Consider the following 20,226-nt stretch of genomic DNA (forward strand, 5'->3'; position numbering starts at 1 on the left):
ATGTTGCTTTATCTAGAGTGAAGGCAGTGCCAGAAAATCACACTCCTTCATTGGTAGACAGCACTCAAGATAGAGAAAACAGCTCCCCGTAAGAAAGGAGTCACAATTTAAATTTTTTGTGGTATTGTTGGAAAGCCTTTTTTGGTTGCTTGATTGTGTTTTTTAATAAGAATTACTTTGGCTTTGGCTTTGTCAGGCATAAGTTGTTGTTTTTTTCCTACAAAAAGGTGTGATTCTCCACTTTTTCTGCCTAAATTGACTCTGTTCTTGTTTAGTTAGAGACACATTTGAGTAGAGTACTGCATATCTGTTTAATTTGAGGTATTTGTATTGGTCTTGCCCCATTTTCGTCCAGGCTTTCTTGCATGATCAGAGTCTTTTGTTAGTGCCATCTCAAATAACACTGACCCTAAATGGCATATATGTGTACTGCAAGACAGGAAAATGATAAATTATCATGACTCATAGTATGTGCAAACAAAGGTCATTTTCTCGTATTTATGACTTCTTGCTCTTTTTTACAATTCTGCATTATACAAATGATGAACCTCCTGATTATAATTTTTGTGCTTTACCTGTCATTGCTTGCAGACGCCAAGGACTTACTGTTGTGCGAACACTGAAGACTTGGAGACGGTCATTCAGCATGTTCACAGTCTGTACCCTTCTGCTCCATTCCTGGCAGCAGGAGTTTCAATGGGAGGGTAAGGTTTTTCCTTTCTAAAATGTCCAAAAGGGAAGTGGTGCTAGCGAGTGCCTCTTTCAGACGACTGTAAGCTGCATGGGCATTTAAATGTTTGATTATTTTTATCATATTTCTCCACATGTGGCTGAATGGATGAAGGAATTAATTCAGGTAAATTTTAATATTTTCCTTGACTACTGGTCTCTGTGGTGAGAAGTATACAAGTACCTCCTCGAGGTGCTTGGGGTTTTGTGAGCCCGAAGGCTTGTCCGAACCCCATGGAGTTGATTTCTATCACTGGGTGGCAGCCACGTTGACCTTCAGATTCCCTGATGTATTCCCAGCCATCACTGCCACCGTGTTCTCCAGGACCATTCAGGAAGCTGAACTTGTACCATGACTTTCATCACTCCAGTTGTAGAAATAATTATTATTGCTCTCTCCAACTGAAGGGGCCTTCAAAACAGTTTTTCCCCAGGTGGTGTTTTTCTTGTTTGTTTTGTCTTGTTTAGTTTTGTTGCTGGGCAAATGGACCTTCCCTAGAATGCTCTCCTAGAAACTGTGAAATGCTGTTTGTAACCCCCTACTCCAGCTGCTTTTTTAAGCAAATGAATATTTTAATTGGTGCTGCTTGCATAGGGGCTTTTTTGGACCTTCTATGCCATGTATATATTTATATTTTATATTTATATACTTAGGCTAATTGTTTAATCTTTTTGTTGTAGTAATAGTGAGCTTAATACAATCCAAAATTTTTATTATATGGCATTTTGCTATGCTTAGATTACCTAAAGCATTGTCCAAAATCAACAAACACATGAGATAGAAAATGCTATATTTTTCTTAATTTTGTAATTGATTTATCTGTCATTTCAGTTTTTAGAACATTTTAGGAGCATGTTTACTTGAAAATGAACAGCTTTACAAATGATAGGCTCTAAAAAATCGGCTCTAACAACAGCTTTTTAGATTCTGATAAACATAAAACTAAGAAGAAAAGAATACGTTTCTTACATTAGCATGGAAGGTCTGACTTGACCTACTAAAGGAAGAAATCTGAATCACCGCAGAAAACCCAGGCAGAATCTGTGAATTGTGCTTAAAGGAAAGGATTTCACTTCTCTTTCCTTTGCCCCATAATGAGAACCTTAAAGGACAAGGTGCCCAGCTGAACTTTCTTCCTTTAATCATATAAATTCTTTACTTTTTTAAAAGCCAGACCTTACATAAACAGGCCCAGATTCTCTGTTCAGAGGTTCCTGGGAAATGCCTATTCTTGTCGAACTGAAGCCTCAGTGCGAACTTGACCGTTAGCCTCTGCAGCTTGTTGAATATTAATGTCTTGTAAATTGTTCAAAGGAAGTACCCCTTCTAGTTGCCTAGCACTGTGACATGTTCCCAAGTGGGTTTACCACTCGGGGATGTGTTTTACAGCTTGACACATTTTTCTTTTTGGAGATGTAGCAGACAGAAGCGTCTGTCAAAGATCCTTATGCCCAGGTTGGGTAATCTCCAAGCCTGTGATGCCTGGGGCCAAGTAAGGGTTTTGAGACAGAACTAAGTCTAGCCAAGGAATCCACGCTGCTCTAGACTCAGTCGGATTCCAATCTCCCAATGAGTTGGTAAACTAGCTTCAAAAATGTATAGAAATTCCCAAATATATATAAAAGTAAGAAGAGTATAATGACGCCTCATATATACTCATCACCCAGCTTCAATAACTATCAACTCAAGGATAATCTTGTCAGTAGTACCACCCCCCCATTCCCTCTCAACTCTGATTATTTTAAAATAAATTTTAGACATCATTTATAAAGATTTCTGTAGGTATCTCTAACAGGTAGAGTCTCTTAAACAACAACAACAACCCATCACAATACTTGATTACATTTGAACAAAACTAACAATAAGGGGCTTGCCTGGTGGTGCTAGTGGTTGAGAGTCCGCCTGCCGATGCAGGGGACTCGGGTTCGTGCCCCGGTCCGGGAAGATCCCACATGCCGCGGAGCGGCTGGGCCCGTGAGCCATGGCCGCTGAGCCTGCGCGTCCGGAGCCTGTGCTCTGCAGCGTGAGAGGCCAAAACAGTGAGAGGCCCGTGTACCGCAAGAAAACAAACAAACAAACAAAAAAACTAACAATAATTCCTAAATATCATCAAATATTCAGTCAGTATTTCATTTCCCCATCAGTCTGTTGGCTGGTTTTTACAGTTTGTTTGAGGCAGCAGACAGCTAAAGTCCACATATTGAGATTGATATGTCTCTTAAATCTCTTAATCCATGGGTTATCTTTTCTCTCTCTCTCGCTCTCTCTCTCTCTTTTTTTTTTTTTTTGTGAAAATGGAGTCTTTTTCTTGCCAAAGTAAGACAGCTTTTTGGGGGGTAATGTCTTGACATTATTTTGCTCCTGAGTAATAACTAAGAAGCATCCCCACCTACTCGGTCATAGCTATTCCTGCTCCTTCCTACTCCTGAGGTTCACTTCCAACCCTTTCAATTTGCCTATTACATCAGACTCAGAAATCTCTGACCTCCAGCCAAAGAATAGGGCCACCAAAACTAGGACCCTAGAATGACCCTTTTGCAGGAGAGTAAGCATTATCTTCTAAATAGCTTAGTGAACCACAGTACTATAAACCAGGAATACAGTCATTAATGAAGAGTTGTTTTCAAGAACGAAATCTCCAGCCTGAGCTCTCAGCCCTGGATCAGGAAATCACTGAAGTAGTTTCTGACACTACGGAAGTGCTGAAGCTGTTGGCCTTTGGCAGTCTGTCTAACCTACAGTCACTCAGCCTACAGTTGGGATGAATTTTAAAACACCACATGGAGCCATGTGAATCTTTCTGCTGTGCTGTCATATTTTCAGTAAACCTTGGACAACAGCAACAAAAACAACAACAACAAAAACCATGAAATCTCCATTTTTAATCTAAAATCTCATCACATTCACTCTGTAAATGGATTTTTTTCCATGTGGGTTGTATAAAAAGAATTAGAGAATTTTTACTCATTTGTCCTATTTCAGAACCTGGGCAATTGGAGAAATAAAGAATGGAAAATATGAGAAACAGAATTTAGGCTATCATCCTTTCTCTTAGTTGGCAATGTCAAACTTAGATTTCTGACATTACTGCAGGTTAAACTCCATTCTTGTCCCTCTTACCAAAATAGAACTAGAGTAGAATCAGGAAAATTGATAAAATGAAAGGAAAATATGTGATAGGAGATAAGGACAAATAGCAAGAGGGAGTAGGGAGAGAAAACAAGTGACTTTAGGGGCCAACTGCTCTGCCACAATTCAGAAAGTCTAACTCTAGACGAGGGAGCCCTTACAAACTTGCTGTAGGGTACAAGGATGCAAAGGCAACCGGAATGGCCACCCAGACCAATTACTCAGAATCTCTGAAGGTGAGACCCAGACGTCGATAATAGTTTTAAAAACTCCACAGGTGATTCCAACATGCAGCCATATTTGAAAACCACTCCTTCTGTGATCTTTCATCTATGCCAAGCCTTGGCAAACCACAGCCTGGAGGCCAAATCTGGCCAGCTGTCTGTTTTTGTACAGTGCAAGAGCTAAGAGTGGTTATTATATTTTTTTAATGGTTGGAAAAATCAAAACTATTTCATGACATGTGAAAAGTATATGAAATTTCAATTTCAATATCCACATCTAATGTTTTACTGAAACATGGCCATATCCATTTATTCACGTATTGTCTATGGTTGCTTTCAAATTATAATCACAAGGTAGTTGCAACTGAGATTGTAGGGCCACCAAAGCCCAAAACATTTACTTCGTGATCCTCTATAGAAAAAGTTTGCCTGAAACACCCCCACGTATTAAATTAAACACTCAACTGGAGGCTGGGGCCCAGGGAATTGCAAATTTTTAATAAATCCCCAATATCATTTTGAAAACAACAAAAAGAAAAACCACTCTTACAGTGGCTTTTTCTTATGTTTTACTTCATAGAAAGGTACACATGTAAGTAATAACTGTATGCTTTGTCACATTCTGAATATAGCTGACTGCAAGATAAATAAATGCCGGGGACCAGCCCCAGCTGAACAGGTTTCACCCAAAGGGGAGACGGAGTCGGCGTGGACAGAGCACAAGACACCTCAAAGGATGCAAGGCTCTGACAAATTTATTCTTCGTGATTTCAAAGCATTTATACTATAAAGTGATCTCATTTTCAAATTCAACATCCTCATTCCCACACCAAAAACTCCCCCACATAGGCCACAAAACAAAGGTAATTTACATCAGCAGATTGATTAAAACAGGTTAGGTAATTTTCCCATCGCCCAGAGTCTCTCAAAACAGGTTAGGTCCATGTTGGTCACATCTACGTCAGGAACTCTGTTTACAGTTTCTTCATTCTTCTCAAAAGATTAAGGTGTTCTTGTACCTGCACATTCTGCTCAATCAAGCTATAAACTTAAGCAAATAATTCTATTAACAATTAAAAGCAAAAATATAACATTTCATCCACAGATTTTCTAACCCTATCATTATAATCCAAACAATGTACATTATTTTTTATACTTCTAGAAGGCCATGGAAACGGACATTGTACCATGAACTCATTGATTAAACCCACTGTTGCATAAAACCTTGCCACCATACCCAGGTATTTCCCAGCATGTTTATAACTCCACTGGGAGGCCATAACTCTTGCAATTTTTCTTTTAAAGTACAAAGCTGCTGCAAAAATGTTCCTACCATTGTATTTCCCCAACAAATATAATCATTAAAGGAGCCAAAGTAGCTATAATCCTTCTCTTGATTTTTACCCTAAATTGGGGTCTTTCCTAAACCCCTGCAATAAAACTATACATTTTTCCCAACACCAATAGCAATCCTATAAAAATCACCTTAGGCAAAGGCAGGGGAAAACAAGGGGAATCACACAGAGCAAAGCTTTGCTTCCACACAGAGGAAAGCTGTGGTCCACAGAGAAAATGGGAAACAAAGCCCTGCTGCGGCGGGAGAGCAGTTGCCATTGGCCAGGTCTCTTATCTGCTACCTGGGTTCCCATCTGAGCTGGGCGTGGGAAGCGAAGCAGCCATGGGGACAAGTTGGGGGGGTGAGGGTCTGTGCCCCACCTCTGTTGGCCCCCAAGTTCTCTCCTGATGGCCCCTCTGCGACTGTGCCTGTCTTAGGTTGTTCCTTCCCTGAGGAATCTTACCCGTCTCTGGCTAACCAGCCATCCTCCGGGGCCAAGCAGGGAGATGTGAGGTGTGCGAGTGAGCGAGGTGCAGCGCCCCCAGAGAAGGTCAGTTCTCTGTCACCTTGGTAGCCTATGCCCCCGTGGCCTCCACGCCCAGCACCTGCCCTGGGATTCCCTCGCCAACTGGCGGGGCCCCGGCTCTGATCACATGTCTTCGGGAACCCAGGTTTCTCCTCCAGAGAGGGCCCAGCTTACAGCACTGGGCAAGAGAGACCAATTACACGGCACCAGCCACCAGGAGGGAGCTGCTCTTCATGGAACAACAGGGTAGGGGGAGTATAGAAAACCCTGTGTTCAAGAAGCTTTGCAAACGAGAGCTTTGCTTTTCCATTTTTATGTCCAACAGCATCAGCTTTGCAGAGGAGAACTTTGCCTCTCCATATTTATACCTGACAGCACCAGCTTTGCTTGGCACTAAGGGTCTCGTCCGTGCTGAGACTCAAAGGCACTTCCTATGTGGCTCCCGACATCTCCCCCTTTTTTATTTTTTAAAAGGGCAGTATGCAATTCCACTTTGGTTTTATATACACTTTGAAGGGCAGCTTGAATTAATCGGATAATAACTGGAAAAAAAATAAGAAGCAAAATTATAACCACTCCGGCAGCCCCATAATTTATTAATATATGCATAAAGGAATTATCCTTAAAATAATTTTATAAATTTTATAAAAATTCTGCAGCAGCTTTAGAGGGATTCATATCATATTGAGAGGCTGCAATATCATAAATTTGTTTATGTAAATGTTCCAAATCAATTCCCATATCACTAAAATTCCATACATTTAAAATATGCATTTGAATTTGTTCCCAAGAATATTCAGAATAATTTACTTTTAAGGGAGTAACACATATCCAAGAATATTTTTTATGACACGTTAAAGATAGGCAAATTTTTAAAGCAGTAAGTTCTTGACCAATATGTAAAACTGCTTCCTCAAGGGCATCAACTTTAGCTTCTAACTTTCTATCTATTATTTCCTGAGTCGCTAAAGCCAAGGATATATTTTTTGATAAATCATTAGCATATTGTGCTGTTTGTACTTCTTTTACTAAAGTATATGTTGCAACAGTAAAAGAACTCAGTATTCCTATCAAGGCGGAAATTCCCAAAATCAAAGTAGCCACAAATCTTTTCGGCCGTATGAGCTCTCCAACCTGTCTTATAATTTCCGCCCCTATATCTGTATACCAAGATTCATTAAGCGCTACTGGCAGCATAATATAAGCTGGTCTTTTTAACACCATTATGGTTGACACATTCATTTCAGGAACAATACAAGTGGTCAGTATGCATTGCTGACAGGTAATATAAAACCTCATATTATACTGCATAATCTGCAACTTTTCACTATCATTGGAAAGCAATAAGGAATATGGAGATGTCACACAGGTTTGAACATAATATTCTTCCGCATGGGTAGTAGCTCTAATTAACATTATTTTACGAGTGGTTAAGGGTAATCTCCATAACTGAGATTGATAATAGGTTTTATTTTCATAAACAAAAATATAAATAGGAGCCACCCATCCATGACTATTCCATCTATTTACCTTCAATGGACGGGGAATATAGGAATCATTCCATGGGTATAACAAACCTTTCTGTAAATATGTTCTATAATCTCCTTCAGGAAAATTACTACTCCAATCTGAAATATAATATTTAGTTCCAGGAATGGATATTTTATTCTCTTTATTATACATGCAATATATCCATGAAGGATATCCAGTTTTAATATCTATCCAAATCCATTCATTTGTAGCTTCCCCTATAATCTCATCACAATCATCATATTTAGGAGGATGAACAACTTTAGCCAAAGATTTATTAACAAAAACTTGGTTTTGTCCTATAACCTTCCCTAACAATGACCATAAATATCTTGTGATTTTATCTTTTCCTGTTGGCTTTTTAGGCCTTTTAGGGGAGTCTGTCAAAAATCCTGCATCAACTACTGACAAACACCCATTTTTTGTTTGATTACCTCCTATTGACCCTGAATCAAGAAAAAAGCATATTGGAGGAAAATCAGTCTGACCTGTAAATGAATAATTAAAATTAATTACAAATTGTTTATAACCCTGTACTCCTCGAATGCCATCGGTCAGTTCAGGAAATGAGGAAGTTACTGGAATATTAAAATCTTTCCAGGTACATGTATGTAAAATAGGAGGATCTGGAAAATAAGCCCAATACGTACCATTGGCACTTACCTGAACGGAAAGTAAGCTAAGCATAGCCACAAAAAAATTAGCAGTCCAGGCCTTTTTAAGTTCTTTTAAAAGTTTTAGAGGCAAGGGATCCCAATATACATCATCATCATCAAAACCATCCTCAAAAATAACTGGAAAACAGGCTGCAAAAGCATAGTCATCATCCTCATCGTTTATTCTCCTATGCCTTTTATTTTTGCCTTGATTATTATTAAAAGGTGGTGGAGGTGGTGGGCCCTTGGCCTTAAAAGGTGGTGGAGGCGGTAGGCCCCCAACATTTAAAATTGAATGCCCTGACCTTTTTAAAGGGGGAACTGAAGAACTTAGAGGTGCCGGTGGGGCGGTCGGTAAACGACCCAAAGGGCGCATATCCTGTAATTTAGGCCTATTTTTCTTAGTTTCTTGCATAGAAAAAGCACCATGGGGTTCATATTTTCTTCTTTCATAATCATATGCAGCAGCATCTAAATCATCCTGATCTGCAGGAGGCAATTCATCATCAAAAGGAGGGTTCTTTAACAAATTAAACTTATTATCAGTAGGTGACTCATTTTCTTCCTCTGAGTCCTTGTCATCAAGGTTGCAGTCTTTTAAAGTTGCAGCCAAAACCTTAGTATCTTTTAATGTTTTTGAGGAAAGTAACGGAGTACATTCATCCATTACTTCTGTAGGATATTTATATGGGTTCTTTTGACCTTCAGGCAAGGGAGCAATGCTCTCTCTAATAAGGTTCCATAAAGTAAAAGTATCTACTGGAACCTTCTCAGGTCCAAAATGACTATAATATACTTGCAAAGTTTGCCCCACCTTTTGCCAGGTTTCTATATTAACTGTTCCCTGTTCTGGAAACCATGGGCATTGTTCCTGTACGAACTGAAAAAACTGAGTTAGTTGCTTATTAGTTACCTTAATTCCTCTTCCATTTATCATATGTTTAACTATATCAATAAATAAGAGCCTCTCTTTGGACTCAGCGTGTCCCATCTTGACACCGCCTTACTCACCTTCCTAACCAGTATTCCTAACTGGGGGTCTGCAGCACCCTACGGTGAGACTCCTATCCGTCCGATAAAAAAATAATACTTACCCCTTTAGGTCCCTGTGCGGGCGCCACTTGCCGGGGACCAGCCCCAGCTGAACAGGTTTCACCCAAAGGGGAGACGGAGTCGGCGTGGACAGAGCACAAGACACCTCAAAGGATGCAAGGCTCTGACAAATTTATTCTTCGTGATTTCAAAGCATTTATACTATAAAGTGATCTCATTTTCAAATTCAACATCCTCATTCCCACACCAAAAACTCCCCCACATAGGCCACAAAACAAAGGTAATTTACATCAGCAGATTGATTAAAACAGGTTAGGTAATTTTCCCATCGTCCAGAGTCTCTCAAAACAGGTTAGGTCCATGTTGGTCACATCTACGTCAGGAACTCTGTTTACAGTTTCTTCATTCTTCTCAAAAGATTAAGGTGTTCTTGTACCTGCACATTCTGCTCAATCAAGCTATAAACTTAAGCAAATAATTCTATTAACAATTAAAAGCAAAAATATAACATTTCATCCACAGATTTTCTAACCCTATCATTATAATCCAAACAATGTACATTATTTTTTATACTTCTAGAAGGCCATGGAAACGGACATTGTACCATGAACTCATTGATTAAACCCACTGTTGCATAAAACCTTGCCACCATACCCAGGTATTTCCCAGCATGTTTATAACTCCACTGGGAGGCCATAACTCTTGCAATTTTTCTTTTAAAGTACAAAGCTGCTGCAAAAATGTTCCTACCATTGTATTTCCCCAACAAATATAATCATTAAAGGAGCCAAAGTAGCTATAATCCTTCTCTTGATTTTTACCCTAAATTGGGGTCTTTCCTAAACCCCTGCAATAAAACTATACATTTTTCCCAACACCAATAGCAATCCTATAAAAATCACCTTAGGCAAAGGCAGGGGAAAACAAGGGGAATCACACAGAGCAAAGCTTTGCTTCCACACAGAGGAAAGCTGTGGTCCACGGAGAAAATGGGAAACAAAGCCCTGCTGCGGCGGGAGAGCAGTTGCCATTGGCCAGGTCTCTTATCTGCTACCTGGGTTCCCATCTGAGCTGGGCGTGGGAAGCGAAGCAGCCATGGGGACAAGTTGGGGGGGTGAGGGTCTGTGCCCCACCTCTGTTGGCCCCCAAGTTCTCTCCTGATGGCCCCTCTGCGACTGTGCCTGTCTTAGGTTGTTCCTTCCCTGAGGAATCTTACCCGTCTCTGGCTAACCAGCCATCCTCCGGGGCCAAGCAGGGAGATGTGAGGTGTGCGAGTGAGCGAGGTGCAGCGCCCCCAGAGAAGGTCAGTTCTCTGTCACCTTGGTAGCCTATGCCCCCGTGGCCTCCACGCCCAGCACCTGCCCTGGGATTCCCTCGCCAACTGGCGGGGCCCCGGCTCTGATCACATGTCTTCGGGAACCCAGGTTTCTCCTCCAGAGAGGGCCCAGCTTACAGCACTGGGCAAGAGAGACCAATTACACGGCACCAGCCACCAGGAGGGAGCTGCTCTTCATGGAACAACAGGGTAGGGGGAGTATAGAAAACCCTGTGTTCAAGAAGCTTTGCAAACGAGAGCTTTGCTTTTCCATTTTTATGTCCAACAGCATCAGCTTTGCAGAGGAGAACTTTGCCTCTCCATATTTATACCTGACAGCACCAGCTTTGCTTGGCACTAAGGGTCTCGTCCGTGCTGAGACTCAAAGGCACTTCCTATGTGGCTCCCGACAAATAAATAGGTGAATGTAAGGAAAGAATAGAGATACTTGCATGGTTTTCCAAGATAAAGGACTTGGACACTGGTTTATATTTTTCTTCTCCATAGTTAAAGTCCACAATTAGAAATGGGATGTCTTGAGAGAGACAACAAATTCATCACTTGAGTTTTCTGTCTTTCCTCATTTTAGAATGCTGCTTTTAAATTACCTTGGCAAAATGGGGCCAAAAACTCCTTTGAAGGCAGCTGCAACTTTTTCAGTTGGTTGGAATACTTTTGCTTGCTCGGAGTCATTGGAGAAACCACTGAACTGGCTGCTTTTTAATTACTACTTGACAACTTGCCTCCAGTCTTCCATTAATAAGTGAGTCATCTTTAACACCTGATGTCTGCAAACTCTTTGGATTACGTGCCACAGTAAAATGTTTTCAAGCATAACACTGCTAAAATATGTATATTTATGTTTGCATTATATGCATTTACTACTGCACCAAAATATTCTATTGTCAATATATACAAAAATAAAAAGATTTTAAGTATAAGCTAAAAATACAGATAAAAGCTCTGTTTTCTTTCTGTACCCCAGTGGATTACCTTGTACAACCTCTAGGCTCTGTGCCCCACTTGGAAGATCACCATTTCATCACTGTTCTAAATTATTCTAAAAGAATAAAAACATTAGACTCAAATGTGTTGAATAACATTATGGGCTATTTCCCTGGATTTTCTACTTGTTGCTAATCTTATTAGTACCTAATTCTCCCCTAGGTAGTAAGTAATGTATTAAGTGTTTTTAGAGACGAATAATATGATTTCTAAGCATGTGTTATGAACATAGTATGTTTTAGTGGCTTAGGAGAATGCTTCTAAAATATGGATATTCTCAGCCCCTACAGTTCTTAACATTACCAAAATATTATCTTTGCATTAGTTTTTCTGAAATTGTTTAGGTATCTTCTAACAGTTAAACAGTGTGGCAACAAAGAACATGGGATGTTTCTGTTTATTTTTTGATAACTGTTACCATGCATTTTTAAGTGAATTGACATTTAAATATAAACTCTAACTAAAAAGTACAGTTAATTGCGCATAACTTAACTGAAAACCATAGTTACCCCGAAAGTTGACATTAGACACTGCATTAAACTTAACCTATTTTGGGGAGTTCTCTGGTGGCCTAGTGGTTAGGATTCTAGGCTTTCACTGCCGTGGCCCAGGTTCAATCCCTGGTCGGGGAACTGAGATCCCGCAAGCCATGTGGCATGGCCAAAAATTAAAAAAAAAAAAAAAAAGAAAGAAAGAACAATATACATTCCTTAATTAAAAAGTACTTTATTAAAAAAAAACTTAACCTATTTGTTGCATTACAGATGTTGACTATAAAATACTGCTAAAAATACTACAGAATCGTATTTTTATTCATGGTCACTGAAATGGGGGACAGTAGCAAGAAAAAGGAAGAGAATGATTTGAATTAAAATATAGGTTATACAAGAAAAATAACCAACATTTAAAAATAAGTATACAACCTAGATGGGTGGGATGGGGGGCCGTGGGAGGGAGGTCCAAGAGGGAGAGGATATATGTATACATATAGCTGATTCACCTTGGTATACAGCAGAAACTAACATTGTAAAGCAATTATACTCCAATAAAAAAAATTTTTTTAAGTATACAAAAATATAAATTCTAATTTTCAATATAGCAATTTAAAAAATAAGATAAATCTTCAGTTGATTTACCCAGTTGAAAGCTTCTGGCTTAAGTGAGGCCTTTTTGGCCAAATTGGCTTAATAGCATTGGTGTGTAGGTACAATTTGTTATGAAACAACACTTTCATTTATTATTGTTATTTTGTTTATTATTACTGGTTCCTTCTTCCTCAATTAAGAAAAAGTACTTTTAGAAAATGTCTTCATGTACTTCAAATACTGTATGATATCACTTACGTGTAGAATCTAAAAATTACAACAAACTAGTGAATGGAACAAAAAAGAAGCAGACTCACAGAGAACGAACTAGTGGTTACCAGCGGGGAGAAGGAAGTGGGGGAGGGGCAATATAGAGGTAGGGGATTTTTTAAAAGAGGATATAATATAATAAAATCATGTATGTGAAACTTTTGAAAATTGTAAAGCACTATAGAATTTAAAGAATCATTCAATAAAAAATAAACTTTACAAAAAGTCTTCAGGACAAATATCAATGTATTCCTGCCATGTCTAATTAAGTAAATATTTATTGAGTAACAACTTTATTCCCTGTTCTAAGTTACTTATCATTATGTATTTTAGGTATGTTTGAGATGGGAATGACCTTAATTTTTTACTTTTGAAATTCTTTTTTTCCAGGCACCGGCATATGTTTGTAAAACAAATTGACATGGATCATGTCATGAAGGTAGGAGAGAAACTTTATGTAATATGTTTATTTCCTTTTTTGATTCCAAGAATAAATATAATCGGTTTTTGTTTTTCAGGCTAAATCCATAAGAGAATTTGATAAGCGATTCACTTCAGTCATGTTTGGCTACCGAACAATTGACGATTATTATACTGATGCCAGTCCAAATCGTAGACTGAAATCAGTAGGGATTCCAGTGTTGTGTCTGAATTCTGTGGATGATGTTTTTTCACCCAGTCATGGTAAACTTAACATTTTTGTATACATTTTGACATGAATTAACTGTTTTAAAATATTTTAGGAAGGGCTTCCCTGGTGGCGCAGTGGTTGAGAGTCCGCCTGCTGATGCAGGGGACACGGGTTCGTGCCCCGGTCCGGGAAGATCCCACATGCCGCGGAGCGGCTGGGCCCGTGAGCCATGGCTGCTGAGCCTGCGTGTCCGGAGCCTGTGCTCCGCGACGGGAGAGGCCACAGCAGTGAGAGGCCCGCGTACCGCAAACAAAAACCAAAAACCAAAAGAAATATATATATATATATATATATATTTTTTTTTTAGGAAAATACAGTAATAAGAAACGTCAGTCATATAATGTTTTCTACTGTGATAAACAGAAAAAAAACCTTGATACTCATAATTTAGTATCTAAATGTCTCAGATCACTTTAAACGTCTTCATAGACCCTTATCTAGTCTACTGTGAGAGCCTCAGAACAAATTATGACTCAATATTTTGTTTGTTCTCATTTTTACAACTTTTCCTTCTTATAAAATAACTGTTCTTTGGACAGACTATGTTTACAGTATCTTTGCCTCAAGAGTACATTGTCATCACTTGCCTTTTCTTCCTGAGGTTTTTTTTTTTTTTAAGAGTAACTTCTACTGTTTTTATTTTTATTTATTTATTTTTGGCCACGCAGCTTGTGGGATCTTAGTTCCCTGACCAGGGATTGAACCCATGTCCCCTAGGAGGGGGGAAGAACGGAGTCTTAACCACTGGACTGCCAGGGAAGTCCCTTATTCCTGAGGTTCTTATACAGAAGGCTTTGGAGTTTTTTCCCCCTTTTAACCTAGAAGAGAGCTTGAGACTTTATTAATATGATGTCCTTGGATAACTCAATGAATGTAGCACATTCGGACTATAAGGTCATATTTGAAGGGAAAGTGTCTGTTTTCCCCCGGATACTATATAAAAGAAAATTATGCCCAAATTAACTTCCTTGTTCTCTTAATTCAAGAAATACGGAATTTTGTAACAAAGATATATGTGGATGTGTTCATACATTAAAGCAATATAAGACGCCTAGAAGTGATCATACTATCTTAAGGATAAGTAGACTTGACCTCTAATTTTTTTCTAATGAAATTTCATAAAGCTTTTTATAAAACTTTTTTCCTTATTTCTCCCTTAAATACTTTTAAAACATTTTCCCCAAGTACTTCATTTTAAAAAATTATTTTGAGTACAAACACAGCACGTACGTATTGCAAAAATTTCAGAAAATCCCCAAAGTATGTTTTAAAAAAGTCACTTACCGTCTTTTAGGGGATATCATTTTAATGTGTGATTTATGATTAAATCACAGGTAATTTTAGATGACTGGAACTTTTGGTCTTTGACCACAAATCAAAAAATTAAACTGTGAACTTTTTTTTTTTTGGCCTCTGCGTGCAGCCTTGTGGGATTTTAGTTCCCCCACCAGGGATTGAACCCGGGCCCTCAGCAGTGAGAGCACGGAGTCCTAACCACTGGACAGCCAGGGAATTCCCTTAACTGTGAACTTTAATAATCAGTCGAATTACATGGAGATTGTTTAGCCTATTTTCATTGGATTAAGGAAGTTCAGTATTTCTCTATTTTTATATTTCATGGACCCTTCTTCCACCAACAAAAATTTCCCAGCATTTAACTTGTCTTGACCCACTTGGTTGAAGTTTAAGCTCACTATTTCTTATTCTTTCCCAGCCCTTAAAATCATCTTGCCACATTAAAGTAGTAGACAGTTGTCTGCATTCTGAGAGCACAGGCAGCCAGCATCTTTCACATGACTCGAATGGCCCAGCCTTTCGTTTTTCTGATATGACTGTAAACTATCAGTGTGTTAGAAATTCCTGACTGTATCCAGAGTGTGAAATTGGGGCTCTTAATAATTCCATTAGAGACAAATGAAGCACTCGTAATCTAAGCCCTTAGTGTAAGGTGAAAAAGGAAAAACATAAATAGTATCAGTCATTTCACCTGCCCCTTAAGTTCTAACACCTGATCCCAAGATAGATGTTCTGTTTTAGGTGTAGCTAGATAAGGATGTGAGTTCAGGACCCATTTAGGACAAGGACTTGACTTCCTAGGCCTTGATTTAGGTTCTCTAGGTTTATTCTTCAAGGAATGGAGTGAGAGGTCCAATTTATTTTTCTTTTTGCTGCGCCCTGCAGCTTGTGGGATCTTAGTTTCCCAGCCCTCGGCAGTGAAAGCACGGAGTCCTAACCACTGGATGGCCAGGGAATTCCCTGAGAGGTCCAATTTAGATCATCTAAACATGCAGTTTGGGGCCCTCAGCAGCTCTATCTTCAAAGGGTCTCAGTTGTCCTATAGTGTGTCAGCTTCCTTTCCTTCATTGGAAGGGTAGGGAGATCTTACCTTTAATGAACTCATTTACCCCTAAGACTCTACCCAAGATACGAAGGTCTAATTACTGGATCAACCATGTTATCTTAATTAGGGATTAGGGATGTAAGATTTAGCAGTATCTGAAATCAAAACACTTCTCATGCCAAGTCGTGATCCATTATAGATCTTAAATCAAAAGGTTTCACTGTTTGAACTCTAAGCCTGAGGGGAAAATAAAAATAAAACAACTTTAACTCATGTCCTTTAAAGTTTTTACTCAGCATAATTTTGTAGAGCATTTGAAGAGACTGTCCTTACTGGAGGATTATTTAAATACAGCAATTATATTTTCAAAATAAAGTTTTTCTTTCTCCTGCCTATAAACAGAAATTCAGAGAAGGAAAAAAATAAATAAAATAAAATAATCACCAGTGTTTTACCACCCAAAGATAAACACTGTTACCACTTGAGAGTATTATATGCCATTCTTTTTTGCTATCTATATGTTTTTAAAAATCATATGTATAATTTTGTATCCTTAATACAGCCACCAATTGGCCTCAGGAATCTAACTTCATGTAAAGTTAACCAAAGTCATACATAATGAATGTATAACTCTCACAAAGGTGATAAAATTAGTTTGGGTTTTTTTCTTGGTGTAGTACCTAAGTGGAAATCTTATAACATAATGTAAGTATTCACCATTTCTTGAATTATTTAATTTCTCAAAACAAGACTGGGCCTATACTTTTGTGTTGTGATTGATTACTCGATTGATTCTTCCAAAATTGATGGTCCAGTATATAACTGTGAACATGAACTGTTATAAGAATATAGGTGGTTGATACAAATTAGTCAGACTTATTCCATTAGCCACACTCATTATGAATATTTATTTGTTTAATGATGTTTTGATTTATAATGATTGGAAATGATAAAGGCACATACTTTTCCTAACAAAAACTGTTAATAATTATATATTTTTCTCTCTCCTTCCCTTCTCTTATCCTCCCCCCGCCTATTTTTTGTCAAGCTATTCCAATAGAAACTGCTAAGCAAAACCCTAATGTTGCTTTGGTCCTTACTTCTTATGGAGGCCATATTGGTTTTCTGGAGGGAATCTGGCCAAGACAGTCCACTTACATGGATCGAGTCTTCAAGCAGTTTGTGCAGGCCATGGTTGAACACGGACATGAACTCTCTGGCATGTAGTTCTTCAGGTGCATTTTGCCTAAACCACCGTATAAAGGCAGCTCAGCTTACTGCACAAATCTTAATTACTGTATATAAAGCAAATTAGCCAGCAGGTGGTGAAGAGGTCCAGAATGACATGCAAAAACTACTTTTTGGAGTAACAAAACAACTTTGTAGCAAGAAATAAAATATAGATTTAGACTGTAACTTATGTAGATTTTATTTTTACTATGCCTTACCAAGTATGACCTTAAATAAAGTAGTACAAACATGGAACTGCACTTAACCAAAACTATTGTGTAAAAAGATTTTAATTCCTCAGGGTTTTAATTTGGGCTAGTATTATTTTAGATAATTTATTTTAGGTGATTTATGGTACTTTAATAATTGTAATAGGACTTGACTTTATTTATTTGAATGTAAGTTATAAGTTGGCACATTCATAAGGGTATTTATACCTAATGATGGTAACATGAAAACTGAAATAAGATAAAATACAATGTGCTAAATCTTTTACGTATTTTAACCTTAAAAGGCAAATGCAACAAATGTTAGACTTCTATACATGTTCTTTTACTCTAATAATATTAAATTAAGGCTGACTTATGTTTTATAATGATTATAGTTCACATGCTTATTTTTTAAATAGTGTATGTGCATACTTATATATCATTATATTAAATTCTACCATTTTAAATTGTTTCTTTGTGAGATTTTATCCACAAAAAAGTAATCCCTAGAGTAATTTGTGATTTCATAAATGCATTAGTAAGAAATATTAAAACTGTATTGTTTCAGTTTCCAGAATATTGGGCTCCCACCGTTGGTACCAATTAAAAATACTTTCAGCTACAGGAAACCCATCTAACAGTGATTTAGGAATAACAATATTTAATTATCTTGCATCACAAGAAGTCTCCATGTAAGCAGTCTCCAGATGTAGGTGTTTGTCATTTATCAGTGTCATCAAAGATGCAGGCTCTTTCTGTTGCCACATCCCTAGCAGGCAGGGTAGCCAGTTATCTCCTAGACACAGGATGGCTGCTGCAGCTCAGACATCACATTTGTATTCAGAGAAGAAAAAGGCAGAAGGAGTGGGGCCAGACACATCTGCCTTTTTGGGAAAGTGAAAGCTTTCTCAGAAGACTTGCACTTATATCTATTGGCCAGACCTGTGTCACATGGTCACCCTAGTTGACTGGGAGGCTGGCAAATCAAGTATGTAGACTTTTCCAATTGTAGTGGAGGCAAGCAAGGGGGAGGGGATTGGTAGTGGTTGTTGGGCTATCCAGGCAATAGTGTTATCTTCTATACCATTCAACATCTTTTTTTTTTTAATTTTTATTATTTATTTATTTACTTATTTATTTATGGCTGTGTTGGGTCTTCATTGCTGTGCGGGCTTTCTCTAGTTACAGTGAGCGGGGGCTACTCTTCATTGCGGTGCACGGGCTTCTCATTGCGGTGGCTTCTCTTGTTGCAGAGCATGGGCTGTAGGCGCCAGGGCTTCAGTAGTTGTGGCTCGCGGGCTCTAGAGAGCAGGCTCAGTAGTTGTAGCGCACAGGCTTAGCTGCTCCATGGCATGTGGGATCTTCCCAGACCGGGGCTCAAACCCATGTACCCTAAATTGGCAGGCAGATTCTTAACCACTGCACCACCAGGGAAGTCCCTCGCCATCTTTTCCCTCCTTTTTTTTTTTTTTTTTTTTTTACTATTTCCACGATTTATAAAATATGTATATTTTTGTCCAGGTATCACATTAAGAGAACCATGTAATAAAAGCATATTAACACAAAATTGTTTACTAAAAATGCCATCTTTTGGAGAGTTCCTGATTGTGTACTTGAAGACTCCCATGTAACTGTGTCTAGAACAATAGCACTGATAATGCCAGTGATTTTTTGCCCATTCAGCATATATTCTGATTCAACAGTGATAATAACTTTCAGTTGGCATGGTTTGGGTGGGGCTGATCCTGCCTTTCAGAGTTATCGTGAAGATTTTAAACAAATGATGTCAGGAAGTCTGTCTACCCATTGGCCATTGTCAGATTTGGGTAGGTAGCCCCTGACCTCCCTCTACACACAAAAATTATTTCCAGCTAGATTAATGAGATAAGCACTTTTTAAATTCATAAAAGTACTAATGAAAATATGGGAAGTTATTTTCATAATTTTAGAACGGAGAAGTCCTTCTTAAGCAAAATATAAAAATGAGAAGCCGTAAAGAACAAAAGTGACAGATATATTCATGTAAAGATTAAAAAAGAACTTCAGTTCTACAAAATTACCATAACCAACATTAAAATACAAATGACAGAAAAAATATTGATATTTGCAATATATAAAAGGCTAATATATCAAATAGCTAAAGAACCCCTAAAAATTGGTAATGAAATATCTGATTAAAAAATGGTCAAAGGATATACAAGAGACTCATAGAATAATAGCAAGTTTATAAAAAGGTGAACAATTTCACTAGTAATTTAGGAAATGCAAAATTTGAAAACAAAGATATTTGTGACCATCAAATTGTGAGTTTAATAACATACAGGATTAGTAATATACAATGTTGGTGATAGTGTGGGGAAATAGTTACTCAAATTGTTGGTGGGTATGTAAACTAGCAATTATTTTTTGGAAGGCAAAAAATTTTGACAGTTAAAATACAAGAGCAACCATATTTAGCAATTCCATTTTGAAGAATCTATCCTATAGGAAATCTAGCAAGGGTGTGTAAAGATATAGGTTTGTTGCAGCTTTGGACATTCAGGATGACAACTTATTTAGTAGGGGAATGGATAAATTATGACACATTCACATGATAGAGCCACCAAAAATAATGAGGTAGCCCTTTATGTACTGATTTATAAAGATATTTCTGATAGGTTATTTAATGAAAAACAATTTATTCATATATATATAGGATCTCATTAGTATAAACAAAAATAAAATATAGCTGTACATGCATGCGATAGTGTGTGTGTTAGTTACAATGAAATGAGCATTTTCATGTGTTGATGTGGAGGGTAAACTATTCTTCCCAGCAGTTCCTCCACACACTAATAAGCTCTGAGAAAGAAGGGCTGTGTTTTAATTATTTCTACATCCCAAGCACTTAGCATAT

The 20,226-nt window shown here is 38.1% G+C and overlaps 2 protein-coding genes across 3 annotated transcripts in view; one reads left to right on the top strand and one right to left on the bottom strand.

Moving 5' to 3' along the window:
* ABHD3 (abhydrolase domain containing 3, phospholipase) overlaps nt 1-18,332 on the top strand; it is a 44,675-nt gene extending 26,343 nt beyond the window's left edge. The window contains exons 5-9 of one of the 2 annotated variants that reach the window (XM_030842567.2): nt 592-704; nt 11,089-11,262; nt 13,250-13,298; nt 13,378-13,543; nt 16,940-18,331. In XM_030842567.2, coding sequence (XP_030698427.1) covers nt 592-704; nt 11,089-11,262; nt 13,250-13,298; nt 13,378-13,543; nt 16,940-17,118 — 681 coding nt within the window. In that variant the 3' untranslated portion in view covers nt 17,119-18,331. Of the gene's footprint in view, nt 1-591; nt 705-11,088; nt 11,263-13,249; nt 13,299-13,377; nt 13,544-16,939 lie in introns of both variants that reach the window. The other variant, XM_030842568.2, reaches the window with a different exon arrangement.
* On the bottom strand, nt 4,748-18,776 carry LOC138842934 (endogenous retrovirus group K member 25 Env polyprotein-like). Its single transcript, XM_070046928.1, has one exon. The coding sequence runs from the start codon at nt 9,120-9,122 to the stop codon at nt 6,588-6,590; it is 2,535 nt and encodes an 844-aa protein (XP_069903029.1). The 5' UTR covers nt 9,123-18,776; the 3' UTR covers nt 4,748-6,587.
* Between the last annotated feature and the right edge of the window lie 1,450 nt (nt 18,777-20,226).

Source organism: Globicephala melas, chromosome 13, assembly GCF_963455315.2.
Source record: "Globicephala melas chromosome 13, mGloMel1.2, whole genome shotgun sequence".
Taxonomy (NCBI): Eukaryota; Metazoa; Chordata; class Mammalia; order Artiodactyla; family Delphinidae; genus Globicephala; species Globicephala melas.